Raw genomic sequence first — 24,638 nt, forward strand, 5'->3', positions numbered from 1 at the left:
ACAATGGCACCACCGCAACAGGATGAACATAACAATGGCCAATTTCGTCAAGCGATTGTTCAGAACAATGCCGATTTTCAGACTTTGAGGGATGGTTTGACATGGTTTCATTTCCCTGACAAGATTTTAATTTGTATTTTCAGAATCGGCGCGACAGTAGCTCTCGATTAAGACCAGTTTCAATAAATTTCACCTCTCAGGTCGCAAGTTGTAATACCACCAATTATGGTGCTTTTAGATTGCTGAGCAATTAGTGTAACTGCTTGCCGGAGCGTAACGACGGGACTTGCGTATCTATCCGTAGGTTAGTATTCTATAGTTTTACCACCCCTGCTCTAAACCATAACCATAACAACTTGAGTAAGTACTGTCACTAGGCAAACCCTAGCAGAGTTATGCTCAAATTATATCAAATATTGCATGGAATATGGCAAATGAACACGTCAAGTATTATCAAGTGAAGGAAAACGAACGCCTAATTCCCTCTAGATACATATTTATTCGGAAAATATCCCATTACAGGGTGAGTACAGTTGATTTCTCAAGGTCTTCCTATCTTCCCCACTAAAGCGCGGTAAGACTAGTTTGACTTCGCGGCATTCAGGATTATATCTCACGAAGCTCTGAATGGAATTCACGTATTCCACGTCGACTATCGTTCTGTTGCTATCACTGAGGTCGATTGCCTTTAGCTGTTCATTGAATAATAGGCGATTTAGATCAATTTAAAAATACAGAAACGAACTGCATCGCTACATCGGGATCTACTATTGAGCAGAAAGATCTTACTGTAGCGCATCGCTTTCCCGTCTCTTCGCTCAGATTCCTGATTTGCATGGAAAGCATCTTGCAATTACTCAGATTAAATTCTTCCACACGGGAATTGCACAGGACTTTAGTTAGTGTTTTGTAGCAGGATGAAATACCAGGATTTCTACTTAAATCCAGCGAGTGCAGCTAAAACATGGTGTAATGTTCAAATATTTTACGAGACTACAAATGACTCGACACCTGTAATAGATTAGTCATAATATTATTTATCAACAGTTGAGCAATTTTCGCGATGTCTGCTCCTAATAGCAAAACTAATGCAACACCGAAGACAATAATGAAGCTCGAAAGGTTATTGAAGAAACCATCTAAACTAGATTTAAAATGAATGAACGATTGAAAAAACCTCTTGCTTAGAAGCAGTGATAGTATTTATTTTCAGACGTGATCAGAAACACTTTATTGATGATAAAAGTTCTATCGATCGATGAAATGTCATGCTTGAATATGACTAAAACTCACATAAGCATTAGACTGTGATTGATTATTTCAGTTACAAAACATAACGGATCTAGTTCAAATGATCACCTCATGAATTCCGAGACCTTTATTTAATGAGATTAGTGAGTCTTCGTCCAATTCGCAAGCTGAAAGTCGAACGTTTTTCGTGTTATGCTTTCTTACAAAGCATCCAACTTCTTTCAAACCTATCGGTTCCATATCCGTATTATAACTCAGATCAAGGTTTTCGACCTACAATTACAGTAATTTATTTCAAAATGACACACAAAACTATAGAAACGAGTGAGTACCTCGATAGAAGCAAAACTTTGAAAAGCGCGCATTTCCTCTGGTGTAAGGTCACACCCCTTCATGATAAGAGTAACCGCTTTGTCTTTACAAAGTAAGGCAGGCAGCGCGGTCATACACTCTTCATCCAGCTGATTGTAGCTGATGTCAAGATATTGGAGCTGAACAAATATAGGAAACTGTCAATTTACGATCAGCATTGATCAGATATAAAACATTTCAAACTGATAACAGAAAAAAAATGTTGATTAGCCACTCACGTCATAATATACGCGAAATGTGCTAAGAGTAAACTAGAATTTCCTCTATCCATTCATCTCTGTACAATCGCTCATACAGAATGTGATCATTAACGACTATACCCAGCAATAATCGCACATACCTTACTGTTTTTGAGCTGTAGAGCAACGAAATCTTTTGACTGCAAGTGCGAGTTCACAAGTGACAAATAGGTTAGATCGTTCGAAATAATAGTCGCGAGTTGCGTAAAGTTAATGTTTTCCCCGTAGCTGAGATTGAGGTTTCGTAATTTCACCTATGGGATCGAGGTATTAGGAAATCTCACTTCGAGAGGTTCTATACTAGATTAGCGCCTAGCTTTTCCCATCATCAATACCTGATGCCGCCTGATAAGTTGATCCAAAATGATTAGAAAATCTTCGGATCCATGACTTTCTTCAAGATTGAGCTCCGTCGAACCACACTCCTTCATCAACTCGCATATTACTGGGAGGAGGTTTTCAATGTCGTCGTGTGCTGTAACGCTGAGTTTTCTTATTTCGACCTGAACGAGCGCAAAACTTCACGCATAAAATGCTAAATGAGCTATGAACAGTTTAACACTGATCAACTTTAGCTATAGCCTATCTAATAAGGCTATTGAGACTGATTCCTATACAAGTAGCAATTGAGCATTGTTCGCTTCGTTACCTGCAATTCTCGCCTTAACACATTAGTAATAGGGAACAACGCGATTACGATAAAAGTTTTTTTAAAGTCGTATCTGAATACTTATATTGAACGTGAATTTATAATGATCAGTGACTACGAGTGAATGTGTGAAGGCGTTTACCACAAATTCAAATCCACGAATTTTATCCAGTAGAATCTTTACGAGGTTTTCATTGAGATCGCATTGGCGAAATTCTAACTCATACACGCGACATTGCTGAATAAGACCATTCGCGATATTATGTACAGAACTTCGGAGCCGGAGCCGGAGCCCGGAGCCGGAGCCCCGGAGCCGTGCATTTTTACCGGAGCTGGAGCCGGAGCCGGAGCTCTATATAAAATTCAGCCGGAGCCGGAGCCGGAGCTGGAGCCAGTTATTTGAGGGGTAGCTCCGGCTCCGACGTATTTCATAAGATGCTATTATGTATGCAACAACCATATCCGCTGAGTTCACCGAATTCAACAGCAGGCCTTCGCGATATTAAGAATCTTTTCCTCTTTGGCGCTAAATTTTCCGACTAACCATGTTCCTGAGGGTTCAACAGCAGAGCAGTCGTATGTTCAATGTTCAATTTTCATACATGAGTCCCGAACCTCGGTATGCGACCTATGCATGTGAATATTGTGGGTATTCGGCATACCCACAATTTCATCATCAGCACAACCTTGTTGGCCAATTGTATACGGCTCGAAAATAATGATCACTATATATTACGCGAAATGTGAGAGATGTTAAAAACGTGATTTCGTTGCACATGCCGATATGACGAGCACGAGCCGAGAAATTCCGTCTCATCATTGCTATGAATCGGATAAGCAAATACTCGTTTTTTCGTGATAGTTCTTTAGTCGGGCCGCGAAAGTGGACAGTGTTATTGCGAGTATGCAATTATGCATGCCAATTGCAATTCATTACTGCGCATCATTGTCATCTCCAGTAAGGATTTTCGAGCTTAAATAGGAGATGGCAGAAGAGTAGGCCAAAACCCCATAGTATTCTATGTTGGAGACAAACTACTGATTTGATACGCGATTTCCAATTTGTAATCATCTGTTTCGTAAACTTGTGAATGTGCAATGTGCATACTGCATAGTTTAATTCGTTATGGGCATGGCGCAATGTGCACGGCACAGTGTTTATTTCGATTATTCGATTCATTTCAACGGGAAAATATTATTCCGATAAACTTGATCGACACCGGATGGACTGTTAACGAGTGCACCAATATCGAACGTCAAACCATTGGCCAATTGGTACAAATCGAATTTCTATTGATCACGTCGTTATATCCGCCCATTTTGCCCTTACTACAGTTAAAGTTGAATAATAATCGCACATTTAAAGATTGAATTAAGCTGTAGGGTAATGGTAATGGCCTAATGGTAATGAGTACAGTGCCAGTGTTAAAACACCGCATCAGAATTTTAATGCCGTGGCACGGAGTAAAGTGCTTTTTTAGTTTATTGTAATATACGACGATTTACTAAGATGTGACTGGACCCTGGATCTGCCAATGCGTCGAAACTGATATTTTAGTCCAGTCATCAATAACATCCCAAGTGCCGCGGCTAGATTAATCATATTTTTGGTTGGCCTAGCGAGTTCACAATCTGAGCAATGCAATTTCGATAATATAACAGAATTTCGATAATATAATGTGAAATTAGCTCGCGGGCTACTCAAAGCCTTCTCGCGGGCCACATATGGCCCGCAGGCCGCGGGTTGCTCACCCCTGATACAGACAGACACCTTCGATGGTTTCCAGTGCCGGAGCCGGAGCTGGAGCCGGAGCAGTGGTAATAATGCTGCTCCGGAGCTGGAGCCGGAGCTGATGTATGATAGAAGAAAGCTCCGGAGCCGGAGCTGGAGTAATGCAAATTTACGGCTGCTCCGAAGCCCTGATTATGTATATCCAATTCAGTCGTAGTTTGGTGATAGAGCCCATAAGGAATATTCACGTCATCATGATCCGTAAGTACTAATTGATGATACATCCTCTTTTCAGCTTAAGGATGTAAACTATAAAATGTTGTATGCCGCCCTGATGAGTTTAATTATAATATACTTTTAATGTTACAGTGATTTTTCAATAACGAAACTCTTTTACAGCATGAGCAGAATAATTTCATAATAAATAGAAAATACCTGCTGTCGATGATTTGTACTAATTTGCGGCGTGTTCAATTAACTCATGCGGCTCTAAAATATAGTCATGTAGCAGTGTTTTTTTAATAACGAAACTCTTTTACAGCATAAACCAAATAATTTCATAATGAACACAAGCTAATTGAATGAATTTACTCAAATGTAGTATGCCGCGCTGATAAGATTAATTATAATATACTTATCGTGCTACAGTGATTTTTCAATAACGAAACTCTTTTACAGCACAAGCTAAGTAATTTCATAATAAGCATAAAATACCCAGTGTCCTTAATTTGTACTTATTTGTGGGCGATATTATTTCTATCCAATTAAGTCGTAGTTTGATGGTTGAGCCCATAAGAAATTTTCACTTCATCATGATTGGTAAGTACTAATTGATGGTACATCCTCTTTTCAGCTTGAAGATGTGAACTATAAAATGTTGTATGCCGCGCTGATGAGATTAAGTATAACATACTTATCATGTTACTGTGATTTTTCAACAACTAAACTCATTTACAGCATAAGCAGAGTAATTTCATAATAAACATAAAATACCTGCTGTCGATGATTTGTACTAATTTGCGGCGCGTTCAATTAACTCATGCGGTTCAAAAATATAGTAAGCATGGCGATTGGTATTCGTTGAGTTGAATAAACATTAAAAAAATATATTTCCGCGCCCTTGGGTTGTAGGGTTAGGAGGAATTAGGTTTAGGAGGGCGCGGAAATATATTTTTTAAATGTTTATTCAACTCAACGAATACCAATCGCCATGCTTACTATATTTTTGAACCGCATGAGTTAATTGAACGCGCCGCAAATTAGTACAAATCATCGACAGCAGGTATTTTATGTTTATTATGAAATTACTCTGCTTATGCTGTAAATGAGTTTAGTTGTTGAAAAATCACAGTAACATGATAAGTATGTTATACTTAATCTCATCAGCGCGGCATACAACATTTTATAGTTCACATCTTCAAGCTGAAAAGAGGATGTACCATCAATTAGTACTTACCAATCATGATGAAGTGAAAATTTCTTATGGGCTCAACCATCAAACTACGACTTAATTGGATAGAAATAATATCGCCCACAAATAAGTACAAATTAACGACACTGGGTATTTTATGCTTATTATGAAATTACTTAGCTTGTGCTGTAAAAGAGTTTCGTTATTGAAAAATCACTGTAGCACGATAAGTATATTATAATTAATCTTATCAGCGCGGCATACAAATTTGAGTAAATTCATTCAATTAGCTTGTGTTCATTATGAAATTATTTGGTTTATGCTGTAAAAGAGTTTCGTTATTAAAAAAACACTGCTACATGACTATATTTTAGAGCCGCATGAGTTAATTGAACACGCCGCAAATTAGTACAAATCATCGACAGCAGGTATTTTCTATTTATTATGAAATTATTCTGCTCATGCTGTAAAAGAGTTTCGTTATTGAAAAATCACTGTAACATTATAAGTATATTATAATTAAACTCATCAGGGCGGCATACAACATTTTATAGTTTACATCCTTAAGCTGAAAAGAGGATGTATCATCAATTAGTACTTACGGATCATGATGACGTGAATATTCCTTATGGGCTCTATCACCAAACTACGACTGAATTGGATATACATAATATCGCGAATGGTCTTATTCAGCAATGTCGCGTGTATGAGTTAGAATTTCGCCAATGCGATCTCAATGAAAACCTCGTAAAGATTCTACTGGATAAAATTCGTGGATTTGAATTTGTGGTAAACGCCTTCACACATTCACTCGTAGTCACTGATCATTATAAATTCACGTTCAATATAAGTATTCAGATACGACTTTAAAAAAACTTTTATCGTAATCGCGTTGTTCCCTATTACTAATGTGTTAAGGCGAGAATTGCAGGTAACGAAGCGAACAATGCTCAATTGCTACTTGTATAGGAATCAGTCTCAATAGCCTTATTAGATAGGCTATAGCTAAAGTTGATCAGTGTTAAACTGTTCATAGCTCATTTAGCATTTTATGCGTGAAGTTTTGCGCTCGTTCAGGTCGAAATAAGAAAACTCAGCGTTACAGCACACGACGACATTGAAAACCTCCTCCCAGTAATATGCGAGTTGATGAAGGAGTGTGGTTCGACGGAGCTCAATCTTGAAGAAAGTCATGGATCCGAAGATTTTCTAATCATTTTGGATCAACTTATCAGGCGGCATCAGGTATTGATGATGGGAAAAGCTAGGCGCTAATCTAGTATAGAACCTCTCGAAGTGAGATTTCCTAATACCTCGATCCCATAGGTGAAATTACGAAACCTCAATCTCAGCTACGGGGAAAACATTAACTTTACGCAACTCGCGACTATTATTTCGAACGATCTAACCTATTTGTCACTTGTGAACTCGCACTTGCAGTCAAAAGATTTCGTTGCTCTACAGCTCAAAAACAGTAAGGTATGTGCGATTATTGCTGGGTATAGTCGTTAATGATCACATTCTGTATGAGCGATTGTACAGAGATGAATGGATAGAGGAAATTCTAGTTTACTCTTAGCACATTTCGCGTATATTATGACGTGAGTGGCTAATCAACATTTTTTTTCTGTTATCAGTTTGAAATGTTTTATATCTGATCAATGCTGATCGTAAATTGACAGTTTCCTATATTTGTTCAGCTCCAATATCTTGACATCAGCTACAATCAGCTGGATGAAGAGTGTATGACCGCGCTGCCTGCCTTACTTTGTAAAGACAAAGCGGTTACTCTTATCATGAAGGGGTGTGACCTTACACCAGAGGAAATGCGCGCTTTTCAAAGTTTTGCTTCTATCGAGGTACTCACTCGTTTCTATAGTTTTGTGTGTCATTTTGAAATAAATTACTGTAATTGTAGGTCGAAAACCTTGATCTGAGTTATAATACGGATATGGAACCGATAGGTTTGAAAGAAGTTGGATGCTTTGTAAGAAAGCATAACACGAAAAACGTTCGACTTTCAGCTTGCGAATTGGACGAAGACTCACTAATCTCATTAAATAAAGGTCTCGGAATTCATGAGGTGATCATTTGAACTAGATCCGTTATGTTTTGTAACTGAAATAATCAATCACAGTCTAATGCTTATGTGAGTTTTAGTCATATTCAAGCATGACATTTCATCGATCGATAGAACTTTTATCATCAATAAAGTGTTTCTGATCACGTCTGAAAATAAATACTATCACTGCTTCTAAGCAAGAGGTTTTTTCAATCGTTCATTCATTTTAAATCTAGTTTAGATGGTTTCTTCAATAACCTTTCGAGCTTCATTATTGTCTTCGGTGTTGCATTAGTTTTGCTATTAGGAGCAGACATCGCGAAAATTGCTCAACTGTTGATAAATAATATTATGACTAATCTATTACAGGTGTCGAGTCATTTGTAGTCTCGTAAAATATTTGAACATTACACCATGTTTTAGCTGCACTCGCTGGATTTAAGTAGAAATCCTGGTATTTCATCCTGCTACAAAACACTAACTAAAGTCCTGTGCAATTCCCGTGTGGAAGAATTTAATCTGAGTAATTGCAAGATGCTTTCCATGCAAATCAGGAATCTGAGCGAAGAGACGGGAAAGCGATGCGCTACAGTAAGATCTTTCTGCTCAATAGTAGATCCCGATGTAGCGATGCAGTTCGTTTCTGTATTTTTAAATTGATCTAAATCGCCTATTATTCAATGAACAGCTAAAGGCAATCGACCTCAGTGATAGCAACAGAACGATAGTCGACGTGGAATACGTGAATTCCATTCAGAGCTTCGTGAGATATAATCCTGAATGCCGCGAAGTCAAACTAGTCTTACCGCGCTTAAGTGGGGAAGATAGGAAGACCTTGAGAAATCAACTGTACTCACCCTGTAATGGGATATTTTCCGAATAAATATGTATCTAGAGGGAATTAGGCGTTCGTTTTCCTTCACTTGATAATACTTGACGTGTTCATTTGCCATATTCCATGCAATATTTGATATAATTTGAGCATAACTCTGCTAGGTTTTGCCTAGTGACAGTACTTACTCAAGTTGTTATGGTTATGGTTTAGAGCAGGGGTGGTAAAACTATAGAATACTAACCTACGGATAGATACGCAAGTCCCGTCGTTACGCTCCGGCAAGCAGTTACACTTATTGCTCAGCAATCTAAAAGCACCATAATTGGTGGTATTACAACTTGCGACCTGAGAGGTGAAATTTATTGAAACTGGTCTTAATCGAGAGCTACTGTCGCGCTGATTCTGAAAATACAAATTAAAATCTTGTCAGGGAAATGAAACCATGTCAAACCATCCCTCAAAGTCTGAAAATCGGCATTGTTCTGAACAATCGCTTGACGAAATTGGCCATTGTTATGTTCATCCTGTTGCGGTGGTGCCATTGTTGGAACTATGCCGATTTTCAGATTTTGAGGGATGTTTTGAGGTGGTTCTATATCCCCGGCACGATTTGAATTTGTATTTTCGGAATCAGTGAGGCAGTAGCTCTCTTTTAAGACCAGTTTCATTACATTTCAGCCCTCGGGACGCAAGCTATAACTCCACCAATTATGCTTCTTTTGGATTGCTCAGCAACAAGTGTAACTGCTTGTCGGAGCGTAACGACGGGACTTGCGTATCTATCCGTAGGCTGGTAATCTATAGTCCAACTGAGGCCAAAGTTCACCGAAAACTCTGCGATTCTGTGATAGGCACAAGCGTGCATAATCTCAGATACCGACAAGCACGCCAGCGGCGTTTTAGTGATGATTTAAATAGCCTTATACTCGACATGAAACAATTATGCAGGTATTAGAATAAGACCCTAATGAGTTGTACTGCGAGTTGGAAATAAGTCCAATATTTGATATAATTTGAGCATAATATTGATTTTGCTAAGCAACCAATTATTACAAAGCCACATAAGCTTGGGCTGATATCACAGTGATATTTATACAAATGATAAATAGTACGAGAGAGGTTTTGGTTGTGTGAGAGATTGCATAGTTCCAGTCCAATAACGCTGAGAAATGTTTACGTCATTATGCGCATTGCAGTTGAAGCATGTGCAGTAATGATTACGTCATTATGATTGCGTACTTGATTACTTTAGTTATTACGAGAACGGCTTAGCTTAGTTTCCAGTAACGGTGAGATAGGATTACGTCATTATTGCGTAAGTTGATCACCTTTGTTATTGTAGTTGAAGCAAGTGCAAGGAAATATATAACGTGTCTTATTTATTACATGATTATTCCTTTATCATACGCTATAGATTGAATATGTCTGCAGAAATATACCTGGAGTACTAACGTTTTACTTACTCGGAAATGACTACTTCTATCTTATTTTAAAGGATTCCTCGCTCGATGCGAAATTTCATTAGGTTTTGAATAATATCCAATGGAAAAGTACATTTCAACATTCCATTACCAGTAAATTTCTTCCAAAGTACATGATGTGTTGATTTCCGAGTGACTAAAAAAAGTAAGTATTGAAGGTATTATTTGTCTGATAACTGAAAACTCTAGTCTAAACAGATAATCGCTTGATTAAGTATAGCCCAAGCAGGCGAAACCTATACTTGAGTACTCCAAATATTCAATTATTTCGATATCGAGAGGGTTTGGATGATATCCAATATGTAAGCTCACTTTGAAGGATAATTCGTAAAACTCAAATATTTCGCAGTGAAAGTCTGCAGATTCTCGATGCATTTTTGCTATTTTACGATGCGATAAGTCATTCTGCTGTGTGAAAATGCATGATAGGATATAGATGAAACTGACGCTGGTCCTCAAGGCCATTGAAAAAAGTACATTTTAACATTTTAGTAGCAGCAAATTTTTAGTAAAGTGCAGGAAGTGACGATTTCCGAGCGAGTAAATCACCACTCGGCCAACTCAGTAGTTATTTACGGCATTTAGCCTCAGCTATGCGACTGGTATTTAGAGCTAGAAGTGATATCCACTAAGTCATTTGTGTTTTTGTTATTATAGAGCACACGATTGAATCGCTACGACTAACGCATTGCTGTTTAACTCAATGGGGAATAGATTTTTCAACGGTTAAGTATTTAGAGCTAACAATGCGGTATGGGATCCACTAAGTTCGAACAATTGCGTTTTGTTATTGTCGAATACCGCGCACCTATTGCGATATCAGCTCTCCGCATTTTGTTGTATTTAGGGCTATTGCACAAGCTATCTTTAATATGCTGCAATATATACACATACAGCTTCGGACTTGTCTAGGGTATTCACTTCCCGTCCACTAGCTTTTCAAGAGGCATTGATAAGCGCGCGTATTCAATTACCTAGTCGATGGATGAACATTCCTGACAAAGGCATAGATGTCCCCAGAGAACCAAGCTAACTTCGCTTCTATTATTTTTACATTGTTTGCAAAGCACGGTATTTTATAATTCCATGAGACTACAGTAGTTCTAGAATCCTGAATTAATGAGAGTTGAATAAACCTCACAATGATAAGATATTCAGTAATAATATAGAAATTGGCTTATATTGTGAATATCTTATCATTGTGAAATTAGCAATTATCTCGTGTTGTTGATGAAAATGATCAGCTTACGTTCTTACTTGCAGGCGTCCAGATGTAACCGTTCTAGTATATTTACATATCTTTCTATGGAGACAGCGTTAATTTTTTATTCTTGACTTAACGTATAAATAACCTACTTGTAAACATTAAATGAAAGTATTTATGAGACATCGTAGCAACGCACATATTGTATGTTATCTATTTATTTCGCGATAATCGATTACTACTACTACATTTATCAGAGTACACTCTGTTAGGGTTTGCCTAATGACGGTACTTACTCAAGTCGATTTTGTAAAAACTTTTATACTGGGAATTTTGTAAAATAAATACCAATTTTTTAAATCGTCGAACACTTTACATCAAATTTAGTAAAGTAGATAGAAACTACTTTTTCCAAAGTACTAAAGACCTTTACACTACAGTTTTGTAAAATAAATCCTAATACAACGTAAGATGATCATTTTCATCAACAACACGAGATAATTGCTAATTTCACAATGATAAGATATGCACAATATTAGCCAATTTTTTATATTATTACTTTGTTAGATTTAATATTAAAATTATTTTTTATAGTCATTGAAATCGTGTAGATTATAACAGTGAACGTCTTTTGTACAAACTAATTCATCAACTATACAAGATAATCGATAATTTAACTAAAAATCAATAAGATATTCGCAAAGCAACAATATTATTAAAAGATGTTCAGTTCACCCGTTATAAGCTACAATGATTTCAATGAATAATGAAAAAAACATTATTAATAATTGTTGTTTCAAAGTTAGAACCAAAGTAATATTTAAAAAGTGGAATATTTGAAAATATTCAAATCATGCTTTGGTGCTTATAATAACGTAAGCTGATCATTTTCATCAACAACATGAGATAATTGCTAATTTCCCAATGATTCGATATTCACAATATTAGGCAATTTTTATATTATTCCTGAATATGTTATCATTGTGAAATTAGCAATTATCTCGTGTAGTTGATGAAAATAATCAGCTTACGCTGTTATAAGCTATAAAGCATGATTTAAATATTTTTTAAATATTCCATTTAAAAAAAATATATTACTTTGGTTCTAACTTTGGAATAATAATTATTGATAATATTTTTTCGTTAATAATTGAAATCATTACAATAATATTTAAAAGATGTACACCGTTATAAGCTACAATGATTTCAATGAATAATGAAAATATTATCAATAATTATTATTCCAAAGTTAGAACCAAAGTAATATTATTTTTAAAAAAAATGGAATATTTAAAAAATATTTAAATCATGCTTTGGAGCTTATAACAACGTAAGCTGATCATTTTCATCAACAACATGAGATAATTGCTATTTTCATAATGATTAGATATTCACAATTTTAACCAATTTTTATATTATTACACATATTCAATCTACAATTAAATAGTATATTCATATTGAAATGAACCCGAATATTTTCGGCTGACACTCGTCAGGGGTAATCGTCAGCAACTAGTAGAGAATTGGAAAGAACATTGTATATCAACAATCGTATCACAAAATATGACGTCACCAGCATGAAATTTCGAATGAGAGAGCGTTCAATGTACTATTTTTAGGTGATACACGAACTCCTTTTGTTGACAGAGTTTTGGTTGGTGTATTTTGATAAAAGTTGATTCCAAGGCACACAAATGGAATTGTGAACGGCCTCGACCTACGATTCGAAATCGGTCGTCTCGATAATTATTCGCACAAATCGGATTATCCAACAGATGTTTGCCGATGGCAGAATTAATTGCCTTTGATCGATCAGCATCAATTTTAAGTGGATGAGTTAAGGGTGAGCTTTTCACATCGCGTGACGCACGTGTTCTGATAAATCTGGGGACATGTTGGTTTATGCGGTCCTGCAGACGTCTTGACGTTCTTCCCACGTAGCCACAATCACAGTGGCACCTATATTCGTACACTACATTACTTTGTTGAAGTGCAGGAAGCACGTCTTTGCGTGTTGAAGGGAGCAGTTGTGTTGTTGTAAAAATCACATTGGTTTTGACTGTATCGTAACATTTACCGACAGCAGAAATCAATTGTTTTTCAAAGCGGGTGGAAATGGGGCCAATCCAAGGTAGATGGATATAAACATCTTTTATTGTTCGTGCGAGTTTAGAACTTGACTACATCCGAAAAATCTTACTTGATAACGGTTACCCTGAACACGTCATCAGCCGCGGCATGGAGAGGAAATTAACGCAATTCAACGCAGAAAAACGAACAGAGCCCACCGCACGAACAATAAAAGATGTTTATATCCATCTACCTTGGATTGGCCCCATTTCCACCCGCTTTGAAAAACAATTGATTTCTGCTGTCGGTAAATGTTACGATACAGTCAAAACCAATGTGATTTTTACAACAACACAACTGCTCCCTTCAACACGCAAAGACGTGCTTCCTGCACTTCAACAAAGTAATGTAGTGTACGAATATAGGTGCCACTGTGATTGTGGCTACGTGGGAAGAACGTCAAGACGTCTGCAGGACCGCATAAACCAACATGTCCCCAGATTTATCAGAACACGTGCGTCACGCGATGTGAAAAGCTCACCCTTAACTCATCCACTTAAGATTGATGCTGATCGATCAAAGGCAATTAATTCTGCCATCGGCAAACATCTGTTGGATAATCCGATTTGTGCGAATAATTATCGAGACGACCGATTTCGAATCGTAGGTCGAGGCCGTTCACAATTCCATTTGTGTGCCTTGGAATCAACTTTTATCAAAATACACCAACCAAAACTCTGTCAACAAAAGGAGTTCGTGTATCACCTAAAAATAGTACATTGAACGCTCTCTCATTCGAAATTTCATGCTGGTGACGTCATATTTTGTGATACGATTGTTGATATACAATGTTCTTTCCAATTCTCTACTAGTTGCTGACGATTACCCCTGACGAGTGTCAGCCGAAAATATTCGGGTTCATTTCAATATGAATATACTATTTAATTGTATATTGAAGTTCTGTACCTCCAAGAAGCTCTTCAAATATTCAATCTACAGCGTACAGCGAATAATCATGTAATAAATATTACACGTTATATATTGCCTTGCACTTGATTCAACTGCAATAACAAAGGCGATCAACGCAATATTGACGTAATCATATCTCAGCGTTTCTAAAGTAATCAACTACGCATATGACGTAATCATTACTGAACATGCTTCAACTACACAATCATAATGACGTAAATATTTCTCAGTGTTATTGGACTGGAACTAGACGCAATCATGACGTAATCATATCTCAGCATTACTGGAACTAAGCAAAGACGCTCTCGTAATAACTAAAGTAATCAACTACGCATATGACGTAATCATTACTGGACATGCGTCAACTGCAATACGCAATCATAATGAAGGTAATCAACTTATGCAATGACGTAATAAATATCTCAGCGTTACTGGACTGGAACTATACCATCTCTCACACAACCAAAACCTCTCTCGTATTGGAACCACACCCACATCGTTCTGCGTTCTGATTGGTGAACAGATGTCACGTGATCAAATACTGAACGGTGATTGGAGGGGGTCAAAACCCGCTCTATAATACTACTTTCGTTTATGAGTTGCCTAAATTATTTCGGGTGAAGATGGAGGCTGTTCGTTATTGAATTTACTTATCGAAGTTGACAACCCAAAGTTGGAAGCACGAAAGTAAGAGAAACTTGAATTGACAAAATACCAGTAGGCTAAAAATGGCTACCGGTATATAGTATTATATATATATCGAAGTTTGCGGTCAGCACAAGGACAGTCCTTTTCGGCCAAGCCCTTCTCGCTGCTGTACGTTTGGCACACTTCTTGGAGTCGCATTTTGCATGGCCTATAACTCTAAATGTCGTGGCGCGTATTTTCCGTTGGGGGAAGGATACCCATTATTACCCAATAATCAAGAAATTAAAAAACATGAAATCGCGCGCAGCCCGGATTTGTTTTTCAAAATTTTCAAACGAATACTCTATGATTCATGTTAATTCACGAAAAAATTTCGGGCCGCATTTGAGTCGCCCCCCTTCCATTTGGGGGTTTCGGTGCGGCAGTTACGGTCCTGAGCATACGTCTACATCAGACGTCTCAAACTCAATTTCGGGCTAATTTCTTAGTTATTGATGACGTCGCGGGCCGCAGCATCAATAATGGGGATATTCAATGTATAATTTCCCAGCAGGCCTGATTTGACGGAAGGTTGCAGGCAGGCATTCCACAAACATCGTGAGGATGTAATTTACTATTGTACTATTCAGGCTTAACACGAAAAAAAATCCCATTTCAAATAATTGAATAAAATTGTTTTCGTGGCGGGAGTTTGTTTGGTTGTTTGTTTTGGGGTATTCATGGTGTTTGTCGACTACTATGGTCATTTACACCAGGCCGATATTCTTCTTATTTTCCGTAGCTGCCGACTTATAGCACGGCCCACCTCTAGGCTTTTGTAAGGCACCGCTGACGCAAATGAGGTGGCGAGGAGGAGCGTAATTTGTTAACATATTGAGTTATAGACATCATGCGAGAGGATGCATCATGACATTGCCAAACGGTCGGGTTATTATATTGCAGCTAGTGGACCTTTGAAGGCCACAATTTTATGTAAAATATTTTAAAATATACTGAAGATTGATCTGATATCAGAGCATTTGAGCGGTTTAACCTAATCCGTGTTTTGATATAGTCGTAATAAGTAGGCTATTGTTACTGTCATTGCCAAAGTCAAATTAAATCAGTGTTAGATTTTTCCTTCGATTAGTATTGAAACATATCAATAACAACGTAAATATAATCATTAGTGACCCATAGTACACTCTAAGTTTTGAAGTGTTGCTCAACCCGGAAAATTGAACACGAAACGTGACCCAAAAATTGAACGCCTAAAAGTGTTGTGAAGTGTTTAAATTAAAGGTGTTTACCTAAAAAGTGTTCAGTCTCAAAGTGGCTGGTTGACTAGTCACCGGAACGCAGTGCTCAAAATAAAATCAGATTTTATTGATTCATTAATAAATGACGCTTATAATACCCAACCTGGGTCATTAAATACGTGCAAACATTCAAATTTCCAATAGCTGCTGTGACAGGGTTTCATAAATTCAAATCAGCAGTTGAAAACGTTTCCGGAATAGTCCATGAAATTACGAACATCACAAATGATTAAGAGCAAACTCACAACAAATATCATGCAACTCGCTCAATCATGAAAATGAATGCATTGGGATAGTGATAACAAAATATCATTTAGTATCTGAAACTCTCGTGACAAGGGCATGGACTCAAATTAATTGGTTACGTCCGTTAGCGGAAAACAAGATCAACAGCGGAAAATATGATCAACACAAATCATTACAACTTATACAAAACTAATCAAATTATGGTTTGTAAATTCCTAATTTTGTTATAAACAAACAAACAATGAATGTATCAGTATCACTACCACTACCATGATAACCAACCATAAGTATTTTTTTACTCTTAATGAAATTGGGCCTGCTAACCAGGCATCAAAAATATTCTGGTGCTTGCATTACAAGTATTTATATCAGGTTAATGCCAATCACTTTTGTTTAAACAACAAAGAATTGTTTCTTTGAGTCCATACAAATTCTGCAGATTTATAGAAAAGATTTTGTTATTATTTACCAGTCTGCTGCAAAAAATGAAATCTGGAAGTCATTAGGGCACTGGCTCTGAAACATTTTTGGGCACACCCCACTTATGATAGCAAAAAATTTCATACACCCCTTATCGTCGTATCATAAAATTAAAAAAGCAACCAGAAATCCCAACGGATAGTTGGATGGCAGTGACGGTAATGGTTGTTGATGAGAGAATATTCAAATATTAAATTCTGACCATACACAGAGAAATAACTACAAGCTGCCATGTGCAGTTGACTGCGGCTTCACGCCCCTTCAAATGCTTTCTCCTGTTTGAGAACCACTACTTAAGGGTGTGACAATTCAATGCATAGCAGCTCAAAACGTCAACAATGTTTCTGAATACTCCATTTTCAATGAAGCATTTTTATACTCTTGCCATCAGCTGCAATCCAGGCTCGGTGAATCTCTGATTTGTGGCGTGTCATGGTGTTTGCTTCTTTTTACTGGTCGACTCCAAGTTGCGCTCCTTTAAAATGTGATTAAATTCCAAAGTTTTGAATATGTCAATGAAAATTCTAAATTTTATGCAGAAATAAATATAAATATTTCGGACATGTAGGTTACAGAAGCACAGGAAAGGTGCTCGGATACATGTGAAATCCAATCACTGAGCAGGACTAAAATTAGCAAAACGACTAATAAAAATATCTTTAATTAGGTCTGCGTTTTTTTTAAATTCGGCCATTTTGACAGTTACATTGACATTCAGACGCACAGGCAACTGTGAGAATGCAGAACTATAACTCAGAATGAAATTTATAGCAGAACGTTGCAAGTCTATGTAAATTTGTATGGTCCACAAAACAGAAAGATTATGGTACCTGTTTCAATAAGACATGCGCTCGGGTCTTGGATTATATTCGTTTGTCTCTCAATTTGGCTTGGAGAAGAAGACAGTTGACTTCATCAACCTCGTTTTGCTGAAAATATAATTGATTGCAAACAAGATCTGACAATAAATGTAGTAGAACCGTTGTTCCTATGGGTTCAGATTTCCATTATAATAATTGACATACGTTACGGTAGGCTTTACATATAGCTTTGATTCTAAGATTTTATAGCTGCTTTGAATTGAGACGAGAAAATATATCAGACAAAGGACACATTGATTGTCTTTAGTACAAAAACTTTGTGACATCTTATCGAAGGTGTGAATACTTTTCCTTCATTGCGGTAATTGTAACTGTTGTAAATCTTTCAAAATCCTTCATTTCTGATTAAATTTAATTAACGCAATTCATTGGAATTAGCAGGTTAAGGGAAATGATCTCAATTTGATGTTCACCTAGTCCTAGTATAGTTTAGTAAGCAATAGTTTAAATACAAGTTACACCGGCTCTTTACATTCAACTACACCTCTGTTCAATGTACAGTATACAGATCAAGCCTTTCATCAGCTCATATCGCATATATGGATAGTTTTTGAGAAAATTATGACTGCAAAAACCAGCACAATGCATAATCAATGGTGATATATGAAATGAATAAATAGACTTACATAATCACATGTTTCCATGGGTTCTTGAGACAAAAGTATGTATCGCAAAAGATGACTGCACCGGCACAAAATCCGTTCAGATGACTCCTCACGTCACTATCAACATTGTCTGTTAGCGCAGGCATGGTAGAACCAGGGGCTCTTTTCGAAGAGTCGACATCAGTTGGATGAATTTGAGGATCAATCCAAGACTGTTGAAAAGAAAATACTTGTTTTAAAAATTTGCTATACAAGGGAACTATTCAATATTCGAACAGCTTCTTCGAGGTACAAAACTTCAATATAAAATTGAATGGTATATGCATATTGAAATGTGCCCAAATATTTTTGGCTGAGACTCGTCAGGGGTAATCATCAGCAACTAGTAGAGAATTCAAAAGAACGTTGTATATCAACAATCGTATCACAAAATATGACGTCACCCGCACTCAGTATTCACGCAGATATCAGACTGGATACAATTGTATGTGACAAAAGGGTGTCTTTCCTAGAACAATTAATTGATGGAATGGAAAGCTGCATGTGACCTTTCCACCAATTTTACTCCAGCACGGGTAGCATACTTTCCTGGATTGTTAATCATTTTAGTGAAATTTTACCAGCAAACATTCATAAAAATAACCTAATGCAGCAGAATCAAATTCATTATCTAAGGATATACCAGCTTACTTAAGAAACACTGCGAGCGATGCTTACCAGTATTTTAAACACCAAATGCATTTCAAAATGGTGCCAATTGCAATACATACTACCTGAACATTACGGCATTTTCATATTCTTTCCATCAGCCGCAACCCAGGCTTGATGAGTCCCTGATTCGTTGCGTGCCATGGCGGCTCCATCTTTTTACTAGTCAAATCCAAATGCTGCTCCTAGAAAATATGATAAATACCAAAGGAAAATTGTAAATATTATGCAGAAGTAAATATAAATATTTCATACAGGTAGGTTACAGAAGCGCAAGAGAGGTGCTCAGCCCCCCAGGTTGAGAACCACTGACCTAGCCCATTATAGCTCAGTAAGCAATAGTTAAAGTACAAGTTCGTTGAGCTCATTACGTTCAACTACATCTCTGTTCAGTGTACAGTGTACACAGATGAAGCCTTTTTCAGCTCATACCGAATAGTCCGTAGGCTACTCTGCGAGATAGTTCGTGAGAAAAGTAGGACTGCAAAAACCAGGAAATTAAATAATCAATTGTGATATAAAAAATAAATAAATAGGCTTACATAATCATATGTATCCATGGGTTCTTGAGACAAAGGTCTGTATCGCATAAGATGACTGTGCCGGCACAAAACCCGTTACGAACAACTTCTCAGTCCTCACGTCACTGTCAACATTGTCTGATAGCGCAGGCACGGTAGATCCAGGGGGCTCCTTTCAAAGAGTCGACATCAGTTGGACGAATTTGAGGATCAATCCAAGACTATTGAAAAGAAAATATATGTTTCAAAAATTTGCAGTACAATAATGAACTACTCAGTAATCACGTAGATATCATACTGAATACAGTTGTTGTTTTCTGCAACAAGTTCTGTGTCACAGAAGGGTGTCTTTCATAGAATAATTAGGTAATGAAATGGAAAGTTGCACATGACGTTACCACCGGCACGGGTAGTATACTTCCTGGATTGCTAAATATTTTAGTGAAATTTTATCAGCAAACATTCATAAAAATCTTTATCACGAAGATAACCGAATGCAACAGACTCAAATTCATTAAGGATATACCAGTTTACTTACAAAACACCGTGATGCTTACCAGTATTCCATACAGCAAATGCATTTCAAAAAGGTGCCAATTTCAATACATACTACCTGCAAAATAGAGTTTAGTTCAGTTACCGTATCATAATAAACTCAGGAAAGTCAAATTTGAGGATTGGGCAAAACAAATATTACCCCTTGTGATCTATGGTTTGTTGAAAAGATTGTTTGTTTGGCTGTGCTGTTATTGGGGCGATTTTGTGGACCTAAAAATGGAAGATTTTGACCAAAAAATCCACATTCACACATATTTTGACGATAAAAAACTTAATTTTGACCCCATGTACTTGAATTAGGTGTTTCTGACATAATGTTAGAATTGTACTACCGGTACTTATCTTTATTTCTGGCTGGAGCTGTCTGTTCTTCCAAAGTAGTTTGACGTAAAAAATATCTTTTGGCAAGAAAACTGACAAATTTTTACATGAAGAAACCTTATTTTATCGAAATCTAGACCCATGAAGAATTCCAGTATTAGTTACATCTCGTATTATGGTAGAAATAATTAAAACTTTGTTGTAGTATAACGAAAGATACTTTCCCACATTTTCGGGTAGAAAGTGTCTGTCCTTACTAAGTAGCTTGGCAAGAATGGGGAAAAAACGTTCACCAGCAGCAGTTGTTGGCCGTCAACACTGAAGTTGTGGGTACACTGCAGGTGACACACCGTGTTGCTTCAATGTGACAAAGTTGTCTACATCGCAATTTTTCATCATACGGTTTCTAATAGAAGAACCAATGCCCACGCAATCTTGCTTCAGTTAGGATAATTCAGTAGGCTACGTTGAGCATTTATTTCATTTGACAGTTTCTGATTCACAATGAGCAGACGATGGTCCGTCTACAACGGTAGAACTATAAAGTAGGCTACAAGATGTAAATTGTAAAATGATAAGTTCACCGACAGTGCAATCATCTATGATACAAACGAAATGCAAGTTGCCAAAAAAAATTTGACTTTGTAAACAATTTTTGCAATTTTAACCTAACGGTACAATTTTGAAAAAATTTTGATCTATTTTGACATGTCAAAAAAACTGTCTTAGTTAAAACCTTACCACTTGGAATAAACAGTACAGTGTAAAATGTGTTGCAGTTGAAAAACCATCAAAACCGTTGCATGACTGTCATACCGGTATTCAATTGCTGAAATTGCAGTACTTGTCCACAATGGACCACAATATCGCCTACATAGGGATATTTCAGTGTGGATAGAGAGAACATCTCTTTATCTATACGTCAAAAAGTTAGTTGGATATCAGCTTCCCATCAGTACCGTAGTACTGGACCTGGTCGCAGCCTGGTATATTATCAGATTCGCAGCTCGATCATCCAGCAATAAGATCGGACGAATCATATACTAGAAAACTTCCAAAGAACATTCATATGAATAAGGGATATCAGTAGTCTACTAAAACATCTAAAACAAACGACCTTATTGCCATGTCAAAACGAGCTCATTTTATGACTATTCTCACATTACATATTTTCAATAACATTTACCGCATTTCCATACCTTACAGTACATGGATGTTATGATCCTTTACGCCATCAGGTAGCAGAAACTGCTTCAATATATCCATTCCGCCAAGTCTGTTCGTGTACCCTACTCTCTGCCTGAAGCCTGACGAACCACCAATTCAAATTCCAAACCGAAATCGAGCGCGCTCTACCGTAACGAAGGTGGTGACCCCTCTGCGTCACAGGGAAATATGTATATTTTGTTCAAATATTACCCTTAAACTTGGTGGTTTGGTCAGTTGAATAATATTATTTTACATACACCATGATTTTATGTGATCCCCGAACGTACCGATAGTTTATGAATGCGAAATTGATGATAAATTACGGAGTATAAATTTTCTTGAAAGTAAGCCGCAGTGGCGAAGTGTTACATATAAACGGAGAAATACGCAGAAGTGTTGCGACGATAATGGCCCAATGCGTTCATATGCCCAAAAAGTGTGTCTGTACGCAGAATAAAGTGTTATGAAGTGTTCAATACGACCTTGCGGATTTAGAGTGTAATAGCAACGTTTCTTACCTCTAGCGATCGTACCCCTCGTGCTTCCAATAAGATTTCTTATAGCCCCTGTTCATTTTCAACACAATTTCTGATGGTACCTATATTTAAATGAGCAAGCCCATTCGAATAAAATCCCGCCCCTGCTTCACAGGCTCCAGAAAAACCAACGCATGTTGGGTACGAAGAAAATACGCCTACTTGAAAAACAAATGCAAATTCTGCCAACACGCCGAAGATACTCTGCGCCATACCTTCGCCGAATGTGCAACTTACAAAAAACTGTACTCTTTTGTAATACACGACCTCGAGAACGACCTGCAAACTGCTATTGACACTACGCCCGACGAGATCATGCGCAACGTATACGACGGACCGCAAGGTCCGATCATAATAAAAGCTTTTACGAACGTGAAAACCGTTGTGTGGGAATGGAAAAATGCACTCGACATCCAAAATGAATACGCCCAAAATATTGACCAACGCATCAACGATATCAGAAGTAAAATATACCGCTCCGATAACACACGATAAATCGTATCGTATTTATCGAGCCACAAAACCCAACCAATACAACCACAACCTATCCCAACCACCCTAACCTCCCATTCCATCCCACTTTACCCCATCCTCTCCACCCTTTGATCGAAGCCCTACCTCTCGCGGATATTTACATGAATATCCGCCTTTTCAAAAAAAATATTTATGAACGTTCAAACTTTATTGCTCAAACGTATCATCGCTCCCCACCAGGTGGGTTCAAAGACACACGACCATGGGACCTATGAGAGACATACGCTCACAAACTCGAATTTTCCGTCTTGTTTTAATCTAAGCGACATCAAGCCAACGAAGATTGTTTCATCGCCACCTTCAAGAATAAATTAAATCATATCAACTCAAATTCTGGCGTAAAATCACGTTTCGATTTACGTCCTAACTTATAAAATTATTGACACATAATATTACCCGTAAATCGACATTTTGACTTTCAAATACCTCGCTATATCGATAAAACACCACATGTAACTATGATTTGCAGCATCTATTTATGATTGTGTGTTTTTGTTGTTAAGCGATTAGTTGGTCCAACTATTTTGCTTGATTTGACCATGGTACCATAGGCCCCACCCTATAAATATTGTATTTGAATTGAATATAGTCTACTCGAGGATGGTATTGAATTAAAAAAATATATGGCATTATATACCCTGATACAAGCCTTCTACACTTCACATTAAAAATTAATGCTGGTTTATTAGTGTGGAAGGTGATACAGAAAAATCTATACGTCCATTCAAATTTATTTTACACCCCCCAAAACATAAATCATCTGTCACCAGTGGCGGCTCGTGACAATATCGGGGGGTGGGGCAAGGGCTGCGAGCGACTTTTATCAACATGACGTCACAATGGCGTTTTCCAATGTAAAAAGTAACTTTATGATGGCCACATGAATTTCCCGACAACAGTGATGTTAACGTAGGTGCCGCGAGAGGTTTGCCGGTGGGCCGTGACTTGAAGTGTGGTAACAAATGTTTTATTCATTTTTTTTAATCAAAGGATTATTTTACAAAATGAACTAAGAATCGTCCCTATGCCACGAATCAATTATCAGGTCATCATTAGTAGCATGCGTTATGATTTCATGGTAGAGTTAGAGATGACGCAAATAGATAGGCCCTAATTTTTCTAAGCCCGTCCGAAAGTGTTTCGTACACGATCACTGAGCTGGTGGTTACGACCAGGTGATAGGCAACCAAAGCGGAGGCACCCGGCGTACGATTGGATCAATGGACTGGACAACTTCTAGACCTCTAATTTTCGCTCTAAAGGCAACTGCGTAAACTACGTACGGAGCAAAGATTCATTACGATTCATGTTCGCCCTTGACTTGACCTGACTAATTCCAATGACTAGAACTCGAGAGATTGCGTAAGCCTAACTGGAAAATTCAACGAGTTCGGACACATACGCAATTGTTATCTCATAGATTGGGCCTGTCATATTGAATCCAGAACATCAATTTGAATGGTCTTTGAAGAACTAAGGACAGTAGCCTCGGAACTTCGGTCTCGGAACAATATCGGACATATTGGACTTGAAACTGGAGACTGTGACACAACACATACGACTTTTTGTCTACAAGTGTGCTGCGAAATCGCCGTTGGAAAATATAAAATTTAGGTCAGATTTAGAGCAAATTGCGAGTGATATGCCCCAAATAAGCACAGAAGTGAAGCTCTGGCGTGTATTTCGGAGTGAAAAACGGTGATTTTAGGTCTGAGCGAAAAGATGACCTATTTTTTTAGTCATCCACCTGGTAATGTGGAGAGAAAAACGGTATTTTGAGCTGTTTTTAGTCATCCACCTGGCAATGTGGAGAGAAAA

At 37.5% G+C, this 24,638-nt stretch overlaps 2 protein-coding genes and 1 long non-coding RNA gene across 5 annotated transcripts; 1 reads left to right on the plus strand and 2 right to left on the minus strand.

Moving 5' to 3' along the window:
• Positions 1–479: 479 nt before the first annotated feature.
• LOC145441663 (uncharacterized) lies at positions 480–2,747 on the minus strand. Its single transcript, XM_080319582.1, has 7 exons — positions 2,739–2,747; positions 2,198–2,365; positions 1,964–2,116; positions 1,584–1,742; positions 1,360–1,524; positions 790–957; positions 480–692 (listed from the first exon to the last, which is right to left on the minus strand). The coding sequence occupies exons 1-7, from the start codon at positions 2,745–2,747 to the stop codon at positions 498–500; spliced, it is 1,017 nt and encodes a 338-aa protein (XP_080175708.1). The 3' UTR covers positions 480–497.
• A 3,602-nt stretch (positions 2,748–6,349) lies between these two features.
• Positions 6,350–8,617, plus strand: LOC145441665 (uncharacterized). The gene is made up of 7 exons (XM_080319584.1): positions 6,350–6,358; positions 6,732–6,899; positions 6,981–7,133; positions 7,355–7,513; positions 7,573–7,737; positions 8,140–8,307; positions 8,405–8,617. Exons 1-7 carry the CDS (start codon positions 6,350–6,352, stop codon positions 8,597–8,599), a joined length of 1,017 nt encoding a protein of 338 aa, XP_080175710.1. The 3' UTR covers positions 8,600–8,617.
• An 8,088-nt stretch (positions 8,618–16,705) lies between these two features.
• On the minus strand, positions 16,706–22,248 carry LOC145440251 (uncharacterized). Of its 3 annotated transcripts, XR_013915481.1 has the most exons (7): positions 21,741–22,248; positions 20,220–20,275; positions 19,684–19,883; positions 19,207–19,326; positions 18,455–18,645; positions 17,778–17,876; positions 16,706–17,422 (listed from the first exon to the last, which is right to left on the minus strand). It is a non-coding gene; the product is annotated as an uncharacterized LOC145440251 (long non-coding RNA). The 3 variants fall into 3 exon arrangements; XR_013915480.1 differs by having other exon boundaries at positions 20,220–22,248; XR_013915479.1 differs by having other exon boundaries at positions 16,708–17,422; positions 19,684–22,248.
• Positions 22,249–24,638: the final 2,390 nt, after the last annotated feature.

Source organism: Botryllus schlosseri, chromosome 6, assembly GCF_051294905.1.
Source record: "Botryllus schlosseri isolate E-star chromosome 6, Bs_hap1, whole genome shotgun sequence".
Classification (NCBI taxonomy): domain Eukaryota; kingdom Metazoa; phylum Chordata; class Ascidiacea; order Stolidobranchia; family Styelidae; genus Botryllus; species Botryllus schlosseri.

What these genes read in the sequence shown, in the direction of transcription:
- LOC145441665 (XM_080319584.1), top strand. An exon ending in AACTTATCAGGCGGCATCAG is followed by an intron (nt 6,900 to 6,980) that starts GTATTGATGATG and finishes TCGATCCCATAG; the next exon opens with GTGAAATTACGAAACCTCAA. An exon ending in AAGGTCTCGGAATTCATGAG is followed by an intron (nt 7,738 to 8,139) that starts GTGATCATTTGA and finishes ACCATGTTTTAG; the next exon opens with CTGCACTCGCTGGATTTAAG.
- LOC145441663 (XM_080319582.1), bottom strand. An exon ending in AACTTATCAGGCGGCATCAG is followed by an intron (nt 2,117 to 2,197) that starts GTATTGATGATG and finishes TCGATCCCATAG; the next exon opens with GTGAAATTACGAAACCTCAA. An exon ending in TACAGCTCAAAAACAGTAAG is followed by an intron (nt 1,743 to 1,963) that starts GTATGTGCGATT and finishes ATATTTGTTCAG; the next exon opens with CTCCAATATCTTGACATCAG.